Source organism: Cetorhinus maximus, chromosome 13, assembly GCF_964194155.1.
Source record: "Cetorhinus maximus chromosome 13, sCetMax3.hap1.1, whole genome shotgun sequence".
Lineage (NCBI taxonomy): Eukaryota > Metazoa > Chordata > Chondrichthyes > Lamniformes > Cetorhinidae > Cetorhinus > Cetorhinus maximus.
Window position 1 is genome coordinate 30,443,054 of NC_135891.1, and position 16,426 is coordinate 30,459,479.

General features: G+C 42.0%; 1 protein-coding gene across 3 annotated transcripts in view; it reads right to left on the bottom strand.

The window, feature by feature from the left end:
* Window positions 1-843: 843 nt before the first annotated feature.
* Window positions 844-16,426, bottom strand: part of LOC144688519 (phosphoprotein associated with glycosphingolipid-enriched microdomains 1-like) — an 89,147-nt gene continuing 73,564 nt past the window's right edge. For all 3 annotated transcript variants that reach the window (XM_078555198.1, XM_078555199.1, XM_078555197.1), the window contains one exon: window positions 844-1,428. In XM_078555198.1, coding sequence (XP_078411324.1) covers window positions 961-1,428 — 468 coding nt within the window. In that variant the 3' untranslated portion in view covers window positions 844-960. The remainder of the gene's footprint in view (window positions 1,429-16,426) is intronic.

A 16,426-nucleotide genomic window follows, 5' to 3' on the forward strand; every position in this document is an offset into this window, starting at 1 on the left:
TGAGACGAGGCAAAGCTTGAGTGGAGCAGCAATCCAACGATGATTGATGATCCGAACCTCGGATGATCCGATCCTCGGACGATCCGGGCCATTGCTTTGTGTAAATTTCGTTGACTGTTTGTGCCTCTTCCAAAAATATGTTTGTTAGACTCCTCCACAGCTTATTGATATGGACATTGATATCGTTCCGACCTGTTGCAAATTGAGTCCCGTTGTTCCCTGGGTTTATGTGAATAATGTGCTGCCGTATATTTAAGCCAAAACATTTAGCTGCAGCATGACCTGAAGTTACCTGATACTAACTAAGACTCCTGGAATTTTTAAGTGATACCCCCCACAATTTAAAAAAAAATTATTGTGACCTGCACTGTGCTTAACCAAAGTGCCATGGTAGAAGACAGCAGCCCACTGGCTATTACCCCTATTGATGACCTTGCACTTGCACTTGTTTTATGTCAGCTTTTACATTCCGGTGATGACAAATGAGCTGCGCAGGAAATTCAGCTGCAAGTTCCTACGGGCAAGACTGTCGCTTGAACCAGTATTAATTTCAGCAGCATTTGTGTAAGTATGACCCAGAAATTTGGAACCGTTCTGTTGGCGAGTAAGTTACTGAGATTTACCACTCCATGATGAGGATTGATTTCTCCGTCAAAAATTATATACATTAAACATGCTAATCGCCGATATTAGCGGTGATCACTAAAAGCATATTTGGTCTCCATTAATTTAAAGTAGGTGTGTTAATGTTTTCATATGACATTCCTCTGTACATGTTACGTGTTCATCCACTAATATTGGCAATTATAATTTGTAGGCTATTTTATGTTCTATATTCCAGCAATTGAATTTAAAATGTCTGTAACATCGCAGAAGGCATCAGTGGTGTTTTTTCTAAAATTATCATATTGTTTCATGAGATTCATATAACTTGATTTCTCCATCCTTGTAAACACTCAACTAGAGTCCTGTTATATAGACCTCTTTTCCATTACCTGATGTTAGCACTTGTGTACGTGTACAGCTCTGCTGTAGTTCACTGATGCTTTCATAATAGTTTTCTGTTTGCCTCTCTTGAGTAATCTTTTGTACTTTGCCACTCTTAATAGCAAAATTAATTTTCTTCCATTTCATATTAATTGCTTCGTAGCCTGGTTCAGCTTTTTCTTCTTCTTCTTCATTCCTGCATTTCATTCCCCAGGTCTTTTCACTAACTGAAGCATAACCATGATCATCCCCTGTTATCTGATTGCCTGAATGCCACCGTGGACTCTTGATTGATTCATATTCTGATTCTTCTTCATTCAGATTCCCCGTTGACCAGAAGTGGTAATTTAGGTTGCCTTCTTTTTGAAGTCCCCTGTTTAGTGCTAATGGTATTTCCTTTCTGGGACCTTTTTTTGCTACCTTGGAGTACATTGCTGCAATCTATAAGAAAAAAATGTATATTAGGTAGAGAAGTGGAGGGGCACAGATTCCATGGAAGGAAATAATTAATATTTAAAATTGGTGGAATATGAGGTTCATATTTCATAAGCTCTCATTTCACAGGAGCTGACTAAAATTCCTCTCTGATATTTGCCCTGATATTGGGCTCCTTAATTAATGATGAACAATCGCTTAAACCATCCATATGAAATGCCACCATTTGATTTATGGATTAACAATGTTAAATGAGAGGGGTTAGAACCTCTATTAAAATAACAGAAAAGCAGTTTCTTACAAATTTGTTGTGAACACATGGCTCAATTTCAAAGCAATTATTTCTTTCCTTCCTATTATATGGAATAGTGAATGACCACTTCATAATATTTACATCTGAGTTACTGCGAATTGCACAAACTAAACAAAAAAACAAGGAGGTAACATCTAGTGAGGCATAAATTTGATGTTGCATTCCTAAATGCTTTTCCATTCCAAAGGGGATATGTCTTAAGCATGCAGGTGCAGCAGGCAGTAAAGAAGGCAAATGGTATGTTGGCCTTCATAGCGAGAGGATTCGAGCACAGGAACAGGGATGTCTTGCTGCAATTGTACAGGGCCTTGGTGAGACCACACCTGGAATATTGTGTGCAGTTTTGGTCTCCTTAGCTGAGGAAGGATGTACTTGCTATAGAGGGAGTGCATTGAAGGTTTACCCAACTGATTCCTGGGATGGCGGGACTGACATATGAGGAGAGATTGAGTCGATTAGAATTATATTCGCTGGAGTTCAGAAGAATGAGGGGGGATCTCATAGAAACCTATAAAATTCTAACAGGACTAGACAGGGTAGATGCAGGAAGGATGTTCCCGACGATGGGGGAGTCCAGAACCAGGGGTCACAGTCTGAGGATATGGGGTAGACCATTTAGGACTGAGATGAGGAGAAATTTCTTCACCTAGAGAGTGGTGAGCCTGTGGAATTCGTTACCACAGAAAGTAGTTGAGACCAAAACATTGTATGTTTTCAAGAAGGAGTTAGATATAGCTCTTGGGGCGAAAGGGATCAAAGGGTATGGGGAGAAAGCGGAAGCAGGAGTTGGATGATCAGCCATGATCATAATGAATGGCGGAGCAGGCTTGAAGGGCCGAATGGACTACTCCTGCTCCTAGTTTCTATGTCTCTATGTCTTAAATAGCTGACCATTTATCCTCAGCCTACTGACCACTAGTTCTAGGGGAAACTGCCACTCAGCATTTACCCTCTCAAGACCTCTAAGAATTTTATACATTTCAATAAGATCATCTCTTATTCTTCTAATGTCCAGATAATATAGTCCCATTCTACTCAATCTCTCCACATTGATTCCTAGGGTGAGAAGGTTGTCCAATCTAACAAACCTTTGTTGCACCCTTTCCTTGGGTAAGGGGACCAAACTGTACACAGTATTCCAGCTGCACTCTCATCAAAGCCCTATATAACTACAGCAAGACTTCCATACTCCAAACCCCCCCCACCCCCCTTGCAATAAAGGCTAACATACCACTTGTCTTCCTAATTGTTTGCTGTAACTGCATGCTGACTTTCCGTGATTCCTGTACAAGTGCCCCAATCCTTCTGCATAACAACAGAAGGATTTGGATGTCTGTAGCTAAACAGTTGAAAACACATGGAATTGTTCTCATGCATAACATCAGGTCTGGAATGTTGGCTTCTGGGAAGTTTGAACCTGATGCCCTAAACGTAATGAATTAATGCCTTTTGGATTTGCCATGAATTACACCATTGTTGGTGTAATCCTGCTTATCAATATCTGTGGCTTAGGCATTAATAAATGCTTAACTGCTTAAACACAGCAATTGTGCTGCATGTTTGTTAGTCTATTATCACATACTTATATTTAATGAGAAGTTACAAATTTAAGAATTCACCAAAATAATTAAATGGGAGATTTGAATTAATTTTTGATACAGATGGCAGCTATAATTTGGAATTCTCTATCATAAAATGTTGTTGAAGCAGACTCCATGGGCAGAATCTTCGGCTTGGCGAGCGGGGATGGGGCCCACTTACCGAGGTGAAAAATGACGCGTAGTGACGTTGGGCGTGCGTCCTGACGTCACCGCACGTCATTCCAATTTTCAGTTCGGCATACACGCACCCAAGTCGGCTGCGCATCCGCCGAACTGTCAAAGGCCTATTAAGGCCAGTTAACTATCAATTAATCAATAAACTGAGCTGCCCGTTCAACCTTAAGGTTGGTGGGCAGGCGAGGAGCCCAGGCAGCCTTTGCATTTTTCATGGAATCTCATCCACAGGCGGGATGAGGTTTCATGAAGGTTTTTAAAGGTTTGAAAATTTTAAAAATAAAATCCATAGACATGTCCCAGCTTATGTGACAGTTTCACATGAGGGGACATGTCCTAAAATTTTTTTTTTTCCCTTTAGTAAAATTTTTTACACTTAAACTAATCTCCCTGAGGCACAGAGCTGCCTCAGGGAGATTTCTGCGCTCTTACGCGCGCATGCGACTCAGGCAACACCCCCCGCCTGTACAGGGAGCACTCAGCACTTCCGGGCGCGCATCACGCTGGGCAGGCCTTAATGGGCCTGCCCATGTAAAATGGCGGCGCCCAGCTGATCGCGGGTGGCGTTTGGCTGCGCACACGCCCGCGCCTGCTCTCGCACAACTCCCCCCCACCCAATGGGGAGAAAATTTTTGCCCATAAATTCTTCAAAAAAGGAAAAAGTGGAATACTAAAAGGGTTAGGGGAATGAGCATGAGAATAAAACCATCTGCAGGCTTACATCACCTTTTTTACTTTGTAACATTCGATAATGTTTAAATAATTATATTATTTGTTAAGCTGTGAGTTTGAATTTTCATTTTTTTGGTTATTGCACAATGTTAGCCTAATTTTAAAAGAAGAACAGAATTGTCATTTGAAACAGAGTTTTTGAAACTTTTCTGTGTGGTGGATTTCCCGCTAATACTGTCACACGCCCAAGGACCCATGTCCTAACCAGCTGAGAACATGGTGTCAAATACCACAAAGAAACACTCTGCATAGAGTGTTTTTTAAATTTTAAATAGCACAGGACAATAATGTTAGTACATTAACATTAGTAAATTAATAATTACAAAAAAACACAATTCTAATTATAGAAATTTGATGATCATCCAAATCCCCTGAAACTTCTTTCCAAACGTCCTGAGTCCAGGGAACTAATTTGAAAAGTTACCCTTAGTGAGGTATTTTGGATGTTTATCTGACCGACTGAGCTCTTAGAACATCCAGGGACAGCTTGTCCTGAAATTTTGCATTGGAAGAACTTAACAAGTTTATGCTACAACTGATGCAACATTTGCTGCATCATGAACTTTTGCAAATACATTTTTGGATAGCCCATGTTACTGTTTTAAATACCGTCTGAAATAATATCAGCAAGAATGTTAGCTCAGCTCCGAGTTGTAGCTGAGGTTTCTCATTATTGATTATGAATCCCAGCCTTTGGATGTTGCTTAGTATCTGCTACATGGGGCAGGATTTCCCCCCCGTTGGAGGGAATCACAAAAGCCTCGGAATACCTTGTACTGATGAATTTTCTCCTTCAATTTGAGCCAAAAAAACCTCTGGGGGAGGGTAATATGAGAAAAGGACTGAAGCATGTTTAAAAAAAAAAGATTTTGGAAGACTTTTGAAAATAAGGAAGGTTTCTAAACCTTCTAAATTCTAAAGGGATGATAATGACTAAATTATTAATTTATTTCACTGGAGTAGATGCAGCAGAGAACAACCAGGGGTAATTTTAACCTAATCGACCCACTGGTTAACCGACATGAGCAGATCAGCCACACATTTTACACGCCATCTGACTTTACTTTCCATTGTCAGCATTTTTGTTTTTAAAATCACTTTGCCTTCCAATTAATTGTACTTTAACCTTTTAGAATTCAAATGGTCTCTCTGCCATCCAAAGTGACACTGGACACTAAGGACAAATAATATTCTGTGTTGGCAGCATTACTAAAGTGGATATGATGGAAAATTATTCCACTGGAAAATGTCAGAAGTGGAAGAGGCAAGAAGAGAGCCAGAGGAACAATTTCCTGTTAAGTTTCTGTTGTCTTCCTCTGGTGGAACTTGTGGAAAATCTAGGCTACAAATTTGGTGACTATCCATCCCAAAAGACAATGGTGTATGTATCAAAGAACATAAGAATTTTTTAAAAATTCATTCACGGGATGTGGGCATCGCTGGCTAGGCCAGCATTTATTACCCATCCTTACTTGCCCTTGAGAAGGTGGTGGTGAGCTGCCACCTTGGACTGCTGAAGTCCACGTAGTGTAGGTACACCCACAGTGCTGTTTGGGAGGAAGTTCCAAGCTTTTCACCCAGCAGCTGTGAAGGAACAGTGATATATTTCCAAGTCAGGATGGTGAGTGACTTGGAGGGGAACTTCCAAATGGTGGTGTTCCCATGCATCTGCTGAACTTGTCCTTTTAGATGGTAGTGGTTTTGGGTTTGGAAGGTGCTGCCTAGGGAGCCTTGTTGAATTTCTGCAGTGCATCTTGTAGATGGTACAATGCAGCCACTGCTTGTCAGTGGTGGAGGGAGTGAATGTTTTTGGAAGGGGTGCCAATCAAGTAGGCTGCTTTGTCCTGGATGGTGTCAAGCTTCTTGAGTGTTGTTGGAGCTGCACTCATCCAGGCAAGTGGAGAATATTCCATCACACTCCTGACTTGTGCCTTGAAGATGGTGGCCAAGTTTTGAGGAGTAAGGAGGTGAGTTACTCGCCACAGGGTTCCTAGCCTCTGACCTGCTCTTGTAGCCACAGCATTTATATGGCTAGTCCAGTTCAGTTTCTGGTCAATGGTAACCCCTAGGATGTTGATTGTGGGGGATTCAGCAATTGTAATGCCATTGAATGTCAAGGGTCGATGATTAGATTCTCTTTTATTGGAGATGGTCATTGCCTGGCAATTATGTGGCGCAAACGTTATTCGTCACTTGTCAACCCAAGCCTGGATATTGTCCAGGTCTTGTTGCTTTTGGATGTAGGCTGCTTCAGTATCTAAGAAGTTGTGAATGGTGCTGAACATTGTGCAATCATCAGCAAACATCCCACTTCTAACCTTATGTTGGAAGGGAGGTCATTGATGAAGCAGCTGAAGACGGTTGGGCCGAGGACACTACCCTGAGGAGCTCCTGATGTGATGTATGATTGATCTCCAACAACCGTAACCATCTCCCTTTGTGCTAGGTATGACTCCAACCAGCAGAGAGTTTTCCCCCTGACTCCCATTGACTCCAGTTTTGCTCAGGCTCCTAGGAGCAGAAATAGGCCATTCAGCCCTTTGAGCCCGCTCCACCATTCAATGAGATCACGATTGATCTTCTACCTCAACACCATTTTCCTGCACTATTCCCGTTTCCCTCAATGTTTTCAATATGTAGAGATTCATCAATCTCAGCCTTGAACGGACTGAGCCTCCACAGCATCTTGTAGCAGGGAATTCAAAAGATTCACCACCCTCTGAGTGAAGAAATTCCTCTTCATTTCAGTCCTCAGTCCAAAGCAGTTCAGTTACTTTGCCATGTTACAATCTCATGGATGAACAGTCCAATTTTCAAGTGACAGTCTTTGCCACAGATGTTCTGAACTACCAAGGGCAGTTAGGGATGGGAAATAAAAGCTGGCCCTGCCAGTGATGTTCACATCCCATGAAAGAATAAATTTTTTAAAAATGCTGCTGTTGGCAGCCAGACTGGGGCCACCTCCATCCGGCAAGAATGAAGACGAAACCATTGATACACCAACCATCTCTACTATATTCTAAATATCAATTGAGAAAAAGGTTCCTGACACCAAAGTACTTGAGAAAGCTATGTTGTCAAGTCTAATAACATTCCTAAAACATAGTCACCTCTGGTGACTTGGATGGAAGATGGGCATATTCCAAAAGATCTTTTATGTAGAGAAATTGTAGGTTTAGGCTCAAATTTAAAGATATTTGCAAATGGAACTTGAAAGCATTTAACACCAATTACAATAAAAATGAATCAATTTTCTCATGAATTGAAGAAGGAAACTCTACCTTAAAGTCTTAAGGGCCCATACATCTATAATGCCACTTCCCTGTACAGCTGTAGGTTCCTCCTAGCTGCCCCCTTGCTGTAGTCCATTGAAGAGGTCTCGTTTAGTAGTTAAAGAAAGTAGTGAGTGATAAAGGGATATGTAAAAGGAAGGCATATGGGGTTAGAATTCCTGCTTGTGTGGAAGCCAAACACCAACAGAGACTGCTTGGGCTGAACAGCTTGTCCCTGTGTTGTAATTTCTATGGGCAGAATATTGCACTCGTCAGGCAGGCATGCGCCTGACCCGAACGAGCATAAAATGACGCACGATGACGTCGGGTGAGCATCTTGACATCATCGTGCACTCGTGCGATATTTCGGTTGGGCGCACGCGGGAGTCGGCAGCGCGCCCGCCGACAACTCACAGGCGTATTAAGGCCATTAAAGTTCTAATTGAATGAAATTTTTCGCTGCCCGTCCAACCTTTGGAATTTTTGCAAAACCTCATCCAGGGGCAGGATGAGGTTTCGTTCAGTGATTTAAAAAAATAAAAAATTTTCAAACTAATTTGTAACATGCCCTGCTCATGTGACAGAGTTAAATGAGGGGACATGTTATTAACATTTTAAAATTCTTTATGTTTTACGTTCAGAAAGCTTTTACTGTGCACACATGCGCAAAGTTCCGCGCTCGCCCTCCTCCCCACCACAGGCAGCGCTGCAGCGCGCGATTCACGCTGGCTGGTCGTTAATTGGGTCCGATTCGCGGCCGCTCCTGCTCGCCCCTGCTGAGCCTGCCCGATGACCGGAAAATCCTGGCCTACGTAATTCTGTGTAGGTCAAATTGCTGGTTAAACAGCTCAAGATTTAACATTTGCATTTTGAATACTTTTATCTACAGCTTAAAGACATTCTTTTCCAAGCACAACAGTTCTTAGCAAATACGATTTATTCACAGAATTGAACTGCAACACACGTTAACGGGGTGCCTTAGTTGATAATGTTAATGGGATCAGACTGACTACAAAGCTGTCTGTTTACTTTTCAGTTGTAACAGGAATACTGAACACATTCATACTGAATTCCCCAGGCTCTGCTATTTTAGTGGAGGAATTAGCTATTTTAATCTGAAAGGGTTGATACCTCTATAAAATCAACAGAAAGGAATTTAGCATGTTGCATTTGAACAACAACACCAATAGCAATAATTTCTGTCCTTATGTCACAAGGAGGGACACGCATCCCTCTCTATAGCCAATAAGTCCAATCACTTTTAATAACCTATGTGACAATTTTGTTTTCCGTGCTACGTTGAACTTTAAGATATTCTGGCCCAGAGTGATTGGAAAATGAATCTGGAATGCTGTCATGTAACAATCTTGATGGTTTGATTGCACAGGCTCTTCCTATTCAGTCAAAACTTCTCCAAAAACACAAAGCAGTTCCTTAAAGGCTTTGATGGTACTGCAGTTCTGGTATGAGTGATGGCTCTAGAATGCACAGCTGACACACATTTTGTTGTGGGATCTTGGCAGAAGCATCATAGCCTTATTAGAACTTTGAAATAAGTCCACAAATTATGCAGGAAGTTCAATGTATTAATACTTGGATAGTTTTTTAAACCTGGCTTGCACTGTATCTAAGTTATCCTGCTCATGACATTAAAATCAAGTTCCTGCAAAGAATCCCAAATTGCTTAGCTCCACTGCTTTCATTCAAATAGAGACTTGATTCCATAGATATCCTGCTACTTATGTGGCAGTATGAAAGCAGTAGTATAACTACATCCTAATAATGTGAAATTTGCAAAGTTCACTGTTTTTCATATTGCTTGTGGCGAGGGCAAGTCAGAGGTAGGGCTATGATACTAAAACCCAAATTTTATGACCTGCACTTGCAACTAGAGAAGTTCTATAACTAAAGAAGAACTCTATCCTAGAGGTTCCCTGCGCTGCTAACTCATTGGTTTACACAGATCATGTGATCTTACAACACAGGATTATTCTTAAAGCTACAGTTTTACATTTATCAGAATTATAATTACTACATTCCTCCCCCTTTAACCTTTCTGTATATTTTGTATTTACAAGGATATTTATCTCATGACATTACAGCATTTACACAGGTCATGAAATTACAAGTTTTCAGGTGGTTTCCTGATCTGTGTGGAACATCATAGCTCCACGACTTCAGATTCTTTTGCAGGAACCACATCCTCTGGAACCGCATTAACATCAGGTACCTCATTAGGCACAGGCAGTTCAGTGTCTTCCACTCTGACAGAGACATCGGGCATATCTGTCCTTGGTTGAGTATCTTCAACAGGAACCATTATATTGGCAATGGTTACAGGCGGAACATCATTTTGTTGGGGTATCTCCCTTTTTCTTAAATCATTCACATGCTCACGGGTGATCCGGCCTTCCACCTCCAGTGGTACGACAATGGTCCGGTCACAGAGCTTACTTTACCAGGCAACCACTTCAGTTCTCCACCAAAACTCTTTACAGTGCTTCTCAAACAGTAAACTGTTGCTCACAACTATGCAAATCATGAGTTGCTTTTTGGTTTCCTTGACTTTTCTCTACCTTCCCCTCCAAATTGGGAAGTATTGGGCTTAATCTTGTTCAAAGACAGCGCCTCATCAGTAACTGTGTTGCTCCTGTCATAGTATGGGGGGTCGTTCTGTAGTGAAACAGGAAACGAGCAAGTCTAGATTCCAGCAATTCGCCTGTTAACTTTTTCATTCCCACCTTAAAAGTTTGTACTGCTCTTTCCACCAGTCCGTTAGAGGATGGATGGTATGGTGCAGTCTTCATGTGGTTGATATCATTGATGCTGGCAAATCGTTGAAACTCAGCCTCATTAATGTAGTACCATTATCTGAGACGATTACCTCTAGCAATCCATGGATGGCGAAGCTTTGGTGTAGTTTTTCTATAGTAGCGCCTGATGTTGATGACTTTATCTCATAAATGTCTAACCACTTGGAATGAGCATCTATAATCAGTAGAAACATGGTTCCAAGAAAAGGACCGACGTAGTCTATGTTCAATCTCACCCAGGTTTACCAGGCCACTCCCATGGGTGTAATGGGGCTGTCACTGGAGACTTTTATAGACATTGACATTGCACACAGCGTTGTACCACCTTTTCAATACCGCCGTCCATCCCTGGCAACCAAAGATAACTTTGCGCTATCGTCTTCATTTATGAGATTCCTGGATGGGCACTGTGTAGCTCTACCAAGAGCGGTTCCCTTCCTTATGAAGGAACTACTACTTGTGCACCCCATAAGAGAATACCATCTTGACTGCTCATCTTGTGTCTTTGGTTGAAAAATGGCTTCAATTCATCAGAGACTGGCTGGGACCAACCATGTAACACTTGGTCTCTCATTCGAGACAGGACTGGATCACAATTCGTCTGGTTTCTTATCTGCCTGGCACAGACTGGTGAGGAATCCAGGAAATTCATCACTAGCACAAGCTCTTTGGGATTGGGACATGGTCATTGTTCTCTTGCAAAGGAAGGCAACTTAGGGCATTGGCATTTGCTATATGAATCCCTGGTCTACGTACAAAGGTGTATTCATATACTGCCAAAATTAGGGTCTATCTTTGTATTCGTGCAGAAGCTATGGGAGGTATAGCCTTTTCCTCACTAAACAGACCCAAAAGTGGTTTGTGGTCTGGTACTATTGTGAAATGTTGCTCATGCACATATTGGTGGAATTTTTTTACACCAAAAATAATCGACAGGCTTTCCTTTTCGATCTGAGAATACCCTTCTTCAGCTGTGGTAAGTGTCCTGGATACATAGCCTATCAGCCGCTCTGTACCATCGTCCATCTTGTGAGGTAGTACTGCTCCCACTCCATAGGGGGATGCATCACAGGGTAGCACCAATTCCTTTGTCGGGCCATAGTGCACTAACAAATTTGAAAGTGCAAGAGCTGTTTTACTTTTATGAAAGCTTCTTCTTGGTGTGACTCCCAAACCCAATGCTGGTTTCTCTTTAGCAGTGAATATAGAGGGGCTAGAACTGTTGATAAATTTGGTAGAAATCGGCCTTAATAATTTACCATCCTAAAAAATTATTTAAGTTCGAGACGTTTTTAGGTGCAGGTGCCTCTTTGATTGCTTTAACTTTCCCTTCAACAGGGTGTAACCCTTGGGCAGCTACCCGGCAGCCCAAATAAATGACTTCATTTGCCTGAAAAGTGCATTTTTCCTTCTTCAAGCGCACTTCTGCTTCTAAAAATCGTTTCAGGACTTCCTTCAGATTAACCAAGTGATCCTTTTCTGCGAATCCAGCTATCAGTACATCATCCAGGTAGACGACAACCTGAGGTAGTCCCTGTGGCAAGCTCTCCATTGTCCTCTGAAAAATGGCATAGGCCGAGGAAACACCGAAGGGCAGGCACGTATATTGGTATAACCCTCTGTGGATTATTTATGGTCAGAAATTCATCCAGCTCCAGTTGCTGATATGTGTGACTCATGTCAAGCTTTGTATACATTGTCCCTCCTGTTAGTTTGGCATAGAAGTCTTCAATCTTGTCCAGTTTGGCTGCTTTGTTGACTGTTAGTTTATAGTCCCCACAGATCCGGATGGTCTGGCCTGGTTTAAAGACAGGGACTATGGGTGCTGCCTATTCTGAGTACTGAACTGCTTTTATGACACCCAGTCTCTCTATCTGGTTCAACTCAGTGTCCAATTTCTCTCTAAGGCGTATGGCATTGGTCTTGTTTTCAAGAAGCGAGGGGTTGCTTCTGGATCCACGTAAATCTTGGCCTGTAGGCCTTTGATTTTTCATCCATCATTCAGTCCGTCCTTGAAGATGGCGTCATGTGTTTTTTTTTAGCAGCTCTGGCAGTCCCCCTGCTTGCAACTGGAAGATTTCGGACCAGTTTAATTTAATCTCTTTCAACCAATCACGACCTAGAAGGCTTGGCCCTTTTTCACCTTCTACCACCATCACTGGTAGCTGTGCCGACTGGTGCCCAAAATGAACAGTTACTCTGGTGATACCTTTTACCTGGATTTCTTCGGCTGTGTATGTTTTCAACATAGCAGACGTTCATTCCAAATTTAATTGATGAGCACCTTTATTTAAATATCTGAAAGTGTGTTCTTCTATTACAGTAGTTGAAGGACCCATGTCTACTTACATTTTTAATGGTTTACCATTCACTTGCATTGTGACAATAATTGGCTCTGTCTTCCCAACATTCATGTTGAATAATGAATAAATGTCAGAATTGGTTGTTTCTGGCTCTTCTAAACTATATACTTCATTGGACTTTGATTGTTGATGGAAGCCTGTTTAAATCTCGCTTTGCAATGTTTCAACGTGTGTCCACTTCTGTGACACAAGTAACACTCTACCTTTTTAAATTGCCAATTGTTAGGAGTATGATTGTTTCTACATTGATAAAAATTAGTTTTTGACTTCGATGCTAAGCTGTTTCCTTTAAGTTTTCGGTTGGGGGGGCTGTTTCCCGCTTCGCGGTGGAGTCCCGGCTTTTCAAGCCACTTTCGGCTGACTGTTCCCACCCAACTAGGAGAACGGCGCCATTTTGCGCCCCTTGAATCGCTTGTGAATCCCTTACAGCACTTTCCATCGCAAGCGCTATTTCTAACGCTTTCTTAAAACCCAGATTCACTTCAGCCAGCAATCTTTGTGGAATAGCATCCTCCTGCACGCCACATACCAAATGATCCCTGAGCATGTCATTCAGGGTTTCAGGGAATCACAATATTCCGTTAGTTGTTTTAATTTCACCATGGAGGTAGCAATGGAGTCTCCTGAAATACTATTCCGTAAATTTAACCTGAACCTCTGCATTGTGACTGAGGGCTTGGGTTGAAAATGTCCCTTAATGAGGTCTACTAATTCACTGAAGGTCTTTGAATCTGGGGCACTGGGAGCCATCAAGCTTTGAATTAAACTGTAGGTTTTGCTCCCACAAATACTCAAGAGAATCGCTCTCCTCTTTTCCTCCCTCACGACTTTGCTGGCTTGAAAGTAGAATGCAAGACGTTCTATATATTGAGATCAGTCGTCTGTGACTGGCTCAAAGGGATCGACTCTGCCAAACTGTGGCATTTTGGATGAGTATATCTTCCTTTCATTTTAATGAACTTAGGTGCTCACAATCGCTGGGCGAGGTACATCACCGGATCTGATTTATCCTTGTCACCAGTTTGTTATGGAGTTGATCTTCCAGGCAACTTTTCTTGGTGGACACATTTAACTTTATTTCCAAACAGCAGCAGCAACTACATGTGTGCATCAAACTCTATAACTAAAGAAGAACTCTCTCCTGGAGGTTCCCTACGCTGCTAACTCATTGGTTTACACAGATCATGTGATTTACACACAGGATTACTCTTAAAGCTACAGTCTTACATTTATCGGAACTATAATTACTACACTTTTCCATACATTGTTATTGAAAAAGTTACAGCAAGTTTGGGTTGTACCTAGTACCCAGTATGGATTTATGTTGTGTTATCATAAAGTAAGGATGCAAAGGAATTGAGATAGATTAAAAAAAAGAAAAATATTGGGCTGAATTTTACGAGAGAGGGGTGTGTATTGTTTGCCCCGCCTGTTACAAAAGTCACTTTCAAATCCATCAACTTAAAACAGGCTGCCCCACAGCAATAACATGCTGGAGGAGGCCTAATGAGCAGAGAGTGGGACTTCTGCCCCACAGTGGGAGGATTGGCCAGCAGCTCTAACAGTCCCAGCAGCACCAGTACTCAGTAGTGGATGCTGCCGGGCCTGCAAGCAGGCCTCAGGTAGAAGAGCAATAGATCCCAGACTAAGCTAAGTCCCAGGCTTTTAGGGCGGGAAGGCATCGAGCACCCTAGCGGGAGTGAGGGTGGGGGAACAGATTTTGGAAGTCAGGTGGGGAGACACAAAGAGGGGATATCATTTAGCAGGGGGATGCCCCCAATGTGCTAAGGACAACCCAAAGCTCCCCACCTTCCATCCTGCCTTTTCACCAGTTGTGTTTAAAAAAGAGTTCTAACTCTCGTCCGCCTACCCATGCCGACCGTATTATGGTTTGGACAGTGTGATATTCAGATCAATTGGCTTGTTAATGAGCTTGACTGCCCGTTAATTATTTTTTACAAAAATGGCGGGCAGGGTGCCGATTTCAGCAGCTGTCTGCCTACCATATTTTGGGGACCGGGTTGGAGTGGGTGGGAAGGCGGTGGGCTAACCACTCATCATATTTTACTTGCCGCCCCTCACCGAAAACACACCCAGCCGAAGAATTTCCTTCCACACCTTAACGCACACAAATTAACCTTTGAAAACTCAGTAATGCACTGAAGTGCTAGCCTAGATTATGCACTCAAATCTGTGGCAAGGGGCTTGAAACCACACCTTTAGATTTAAGAGGCAAGTGTGCTACGATTGAGCCAAGGATGACACCTACAGACAAATAGATAGACAGGCAGAAACAAGAGCAATAAACAGAATTATATATTGATAAATGAGTATTGCTGAAAACAGATGCATGCTGAAGAAGTTTTTTGTCTTGCATTCATCAGGACAGGTGCAAGAATACCAAATTTCAAAGGGAATGACAAGTTATATTACATGAGAAAAGGGCTGCTGATTGGTTGGCAAATTGACCCTGATTGGTTGAGACATTGTCATGGTGAGTGCACCTGGAATTGTCCCCCAAGCTTTTGTTTATTCCAAAAAGGGTGTAATGCCTGGACATATTAATTTTTTGCCTGCAGAGGAAAGGTCCCTGTATATGAATACATGTAGCTTCTAGGTGAGCTACATTGCAAGCCCAATTGATAATCTTAAATTGGTTGTTAGTGTAATTCTCAAGCACACTTGGGATTCTTCAGTAAGTGCTGCCCAATCACGGATTCACATCTAATATCAGACTTTATTTTCTGAGTTGTGTAAGCACAGGCTGGTTAGGTATGGTCAGTTTTTTTAAAAATTCATTCATGGGATGGGGGCATTGCTGGCTAGGCCAACATTTATTTTCTATCCCTAATTGCCCTTGAGAACTGAGTGCATTTAAGAGTAAACCACATTGCTGTGGGTCTGGAGTCACATGTAGGCCAGACCAAATAAGTATGGCAGATTTTCTTCCCTAAAGGGTATTAGTGAACCAGATGGGTTTTTACAATAATCGACAATGGTTTCATGATCATCATTAGACTTCTAATTCCAGATTTTGAACTGAATTCAAATTTCACCATCTGCTGTGGTGGGATTCAAACCCCAGTCCTCAGAGCTTTACCTTGGGTTCCTGATCCAGTGACAGTACCATCATACCACCATGCTCCCTTGGCTTCAAGCCCCCCAGGCTTGAGGTAGATTGTAATAGAGAAATCATTAGCAAATTTCCCAACTAGCACGTTGAGGAAAGGGAGTTAGTTAGAGTGCTCCATTTCAAAGGTTAATTTGAGTGTGGGATAATGTGCGTTAAGGTATGAAAGGAAATTCTTACATGCAGCTGCAGATTCAAATATAGCAAACATGTCATCTACGTATCAGAAATATGCAAGGGGTAGGTGGTTAATGGGGTCATTCCATCGAAGATGTATTTCTCATGGAAACTGATGAAAATGTTAGCGAGAGCTGGGACTAGAGGGGGCCAATGACAACACCATCTATTTGGACATACAGTGTCATTAAGCTGAATTAAACTGCGCAAGTTGCCAAGCTCATAACCTCCTACCCCTTACATGTTTCTGATACTTAGATGACATGTTTGCTATATTTGAATCTGCAGCTACATATAAGAATTTCCTTACACACCTTAAATGCATTCCATCCTGTACTCAAATTAACCTTTGAAATGGAGCAATCTAACAAGCTCCCCTTCCTCGACATGCTAGTTGAGAAATCTGCTAATGGGTTCTCTACTACTGTC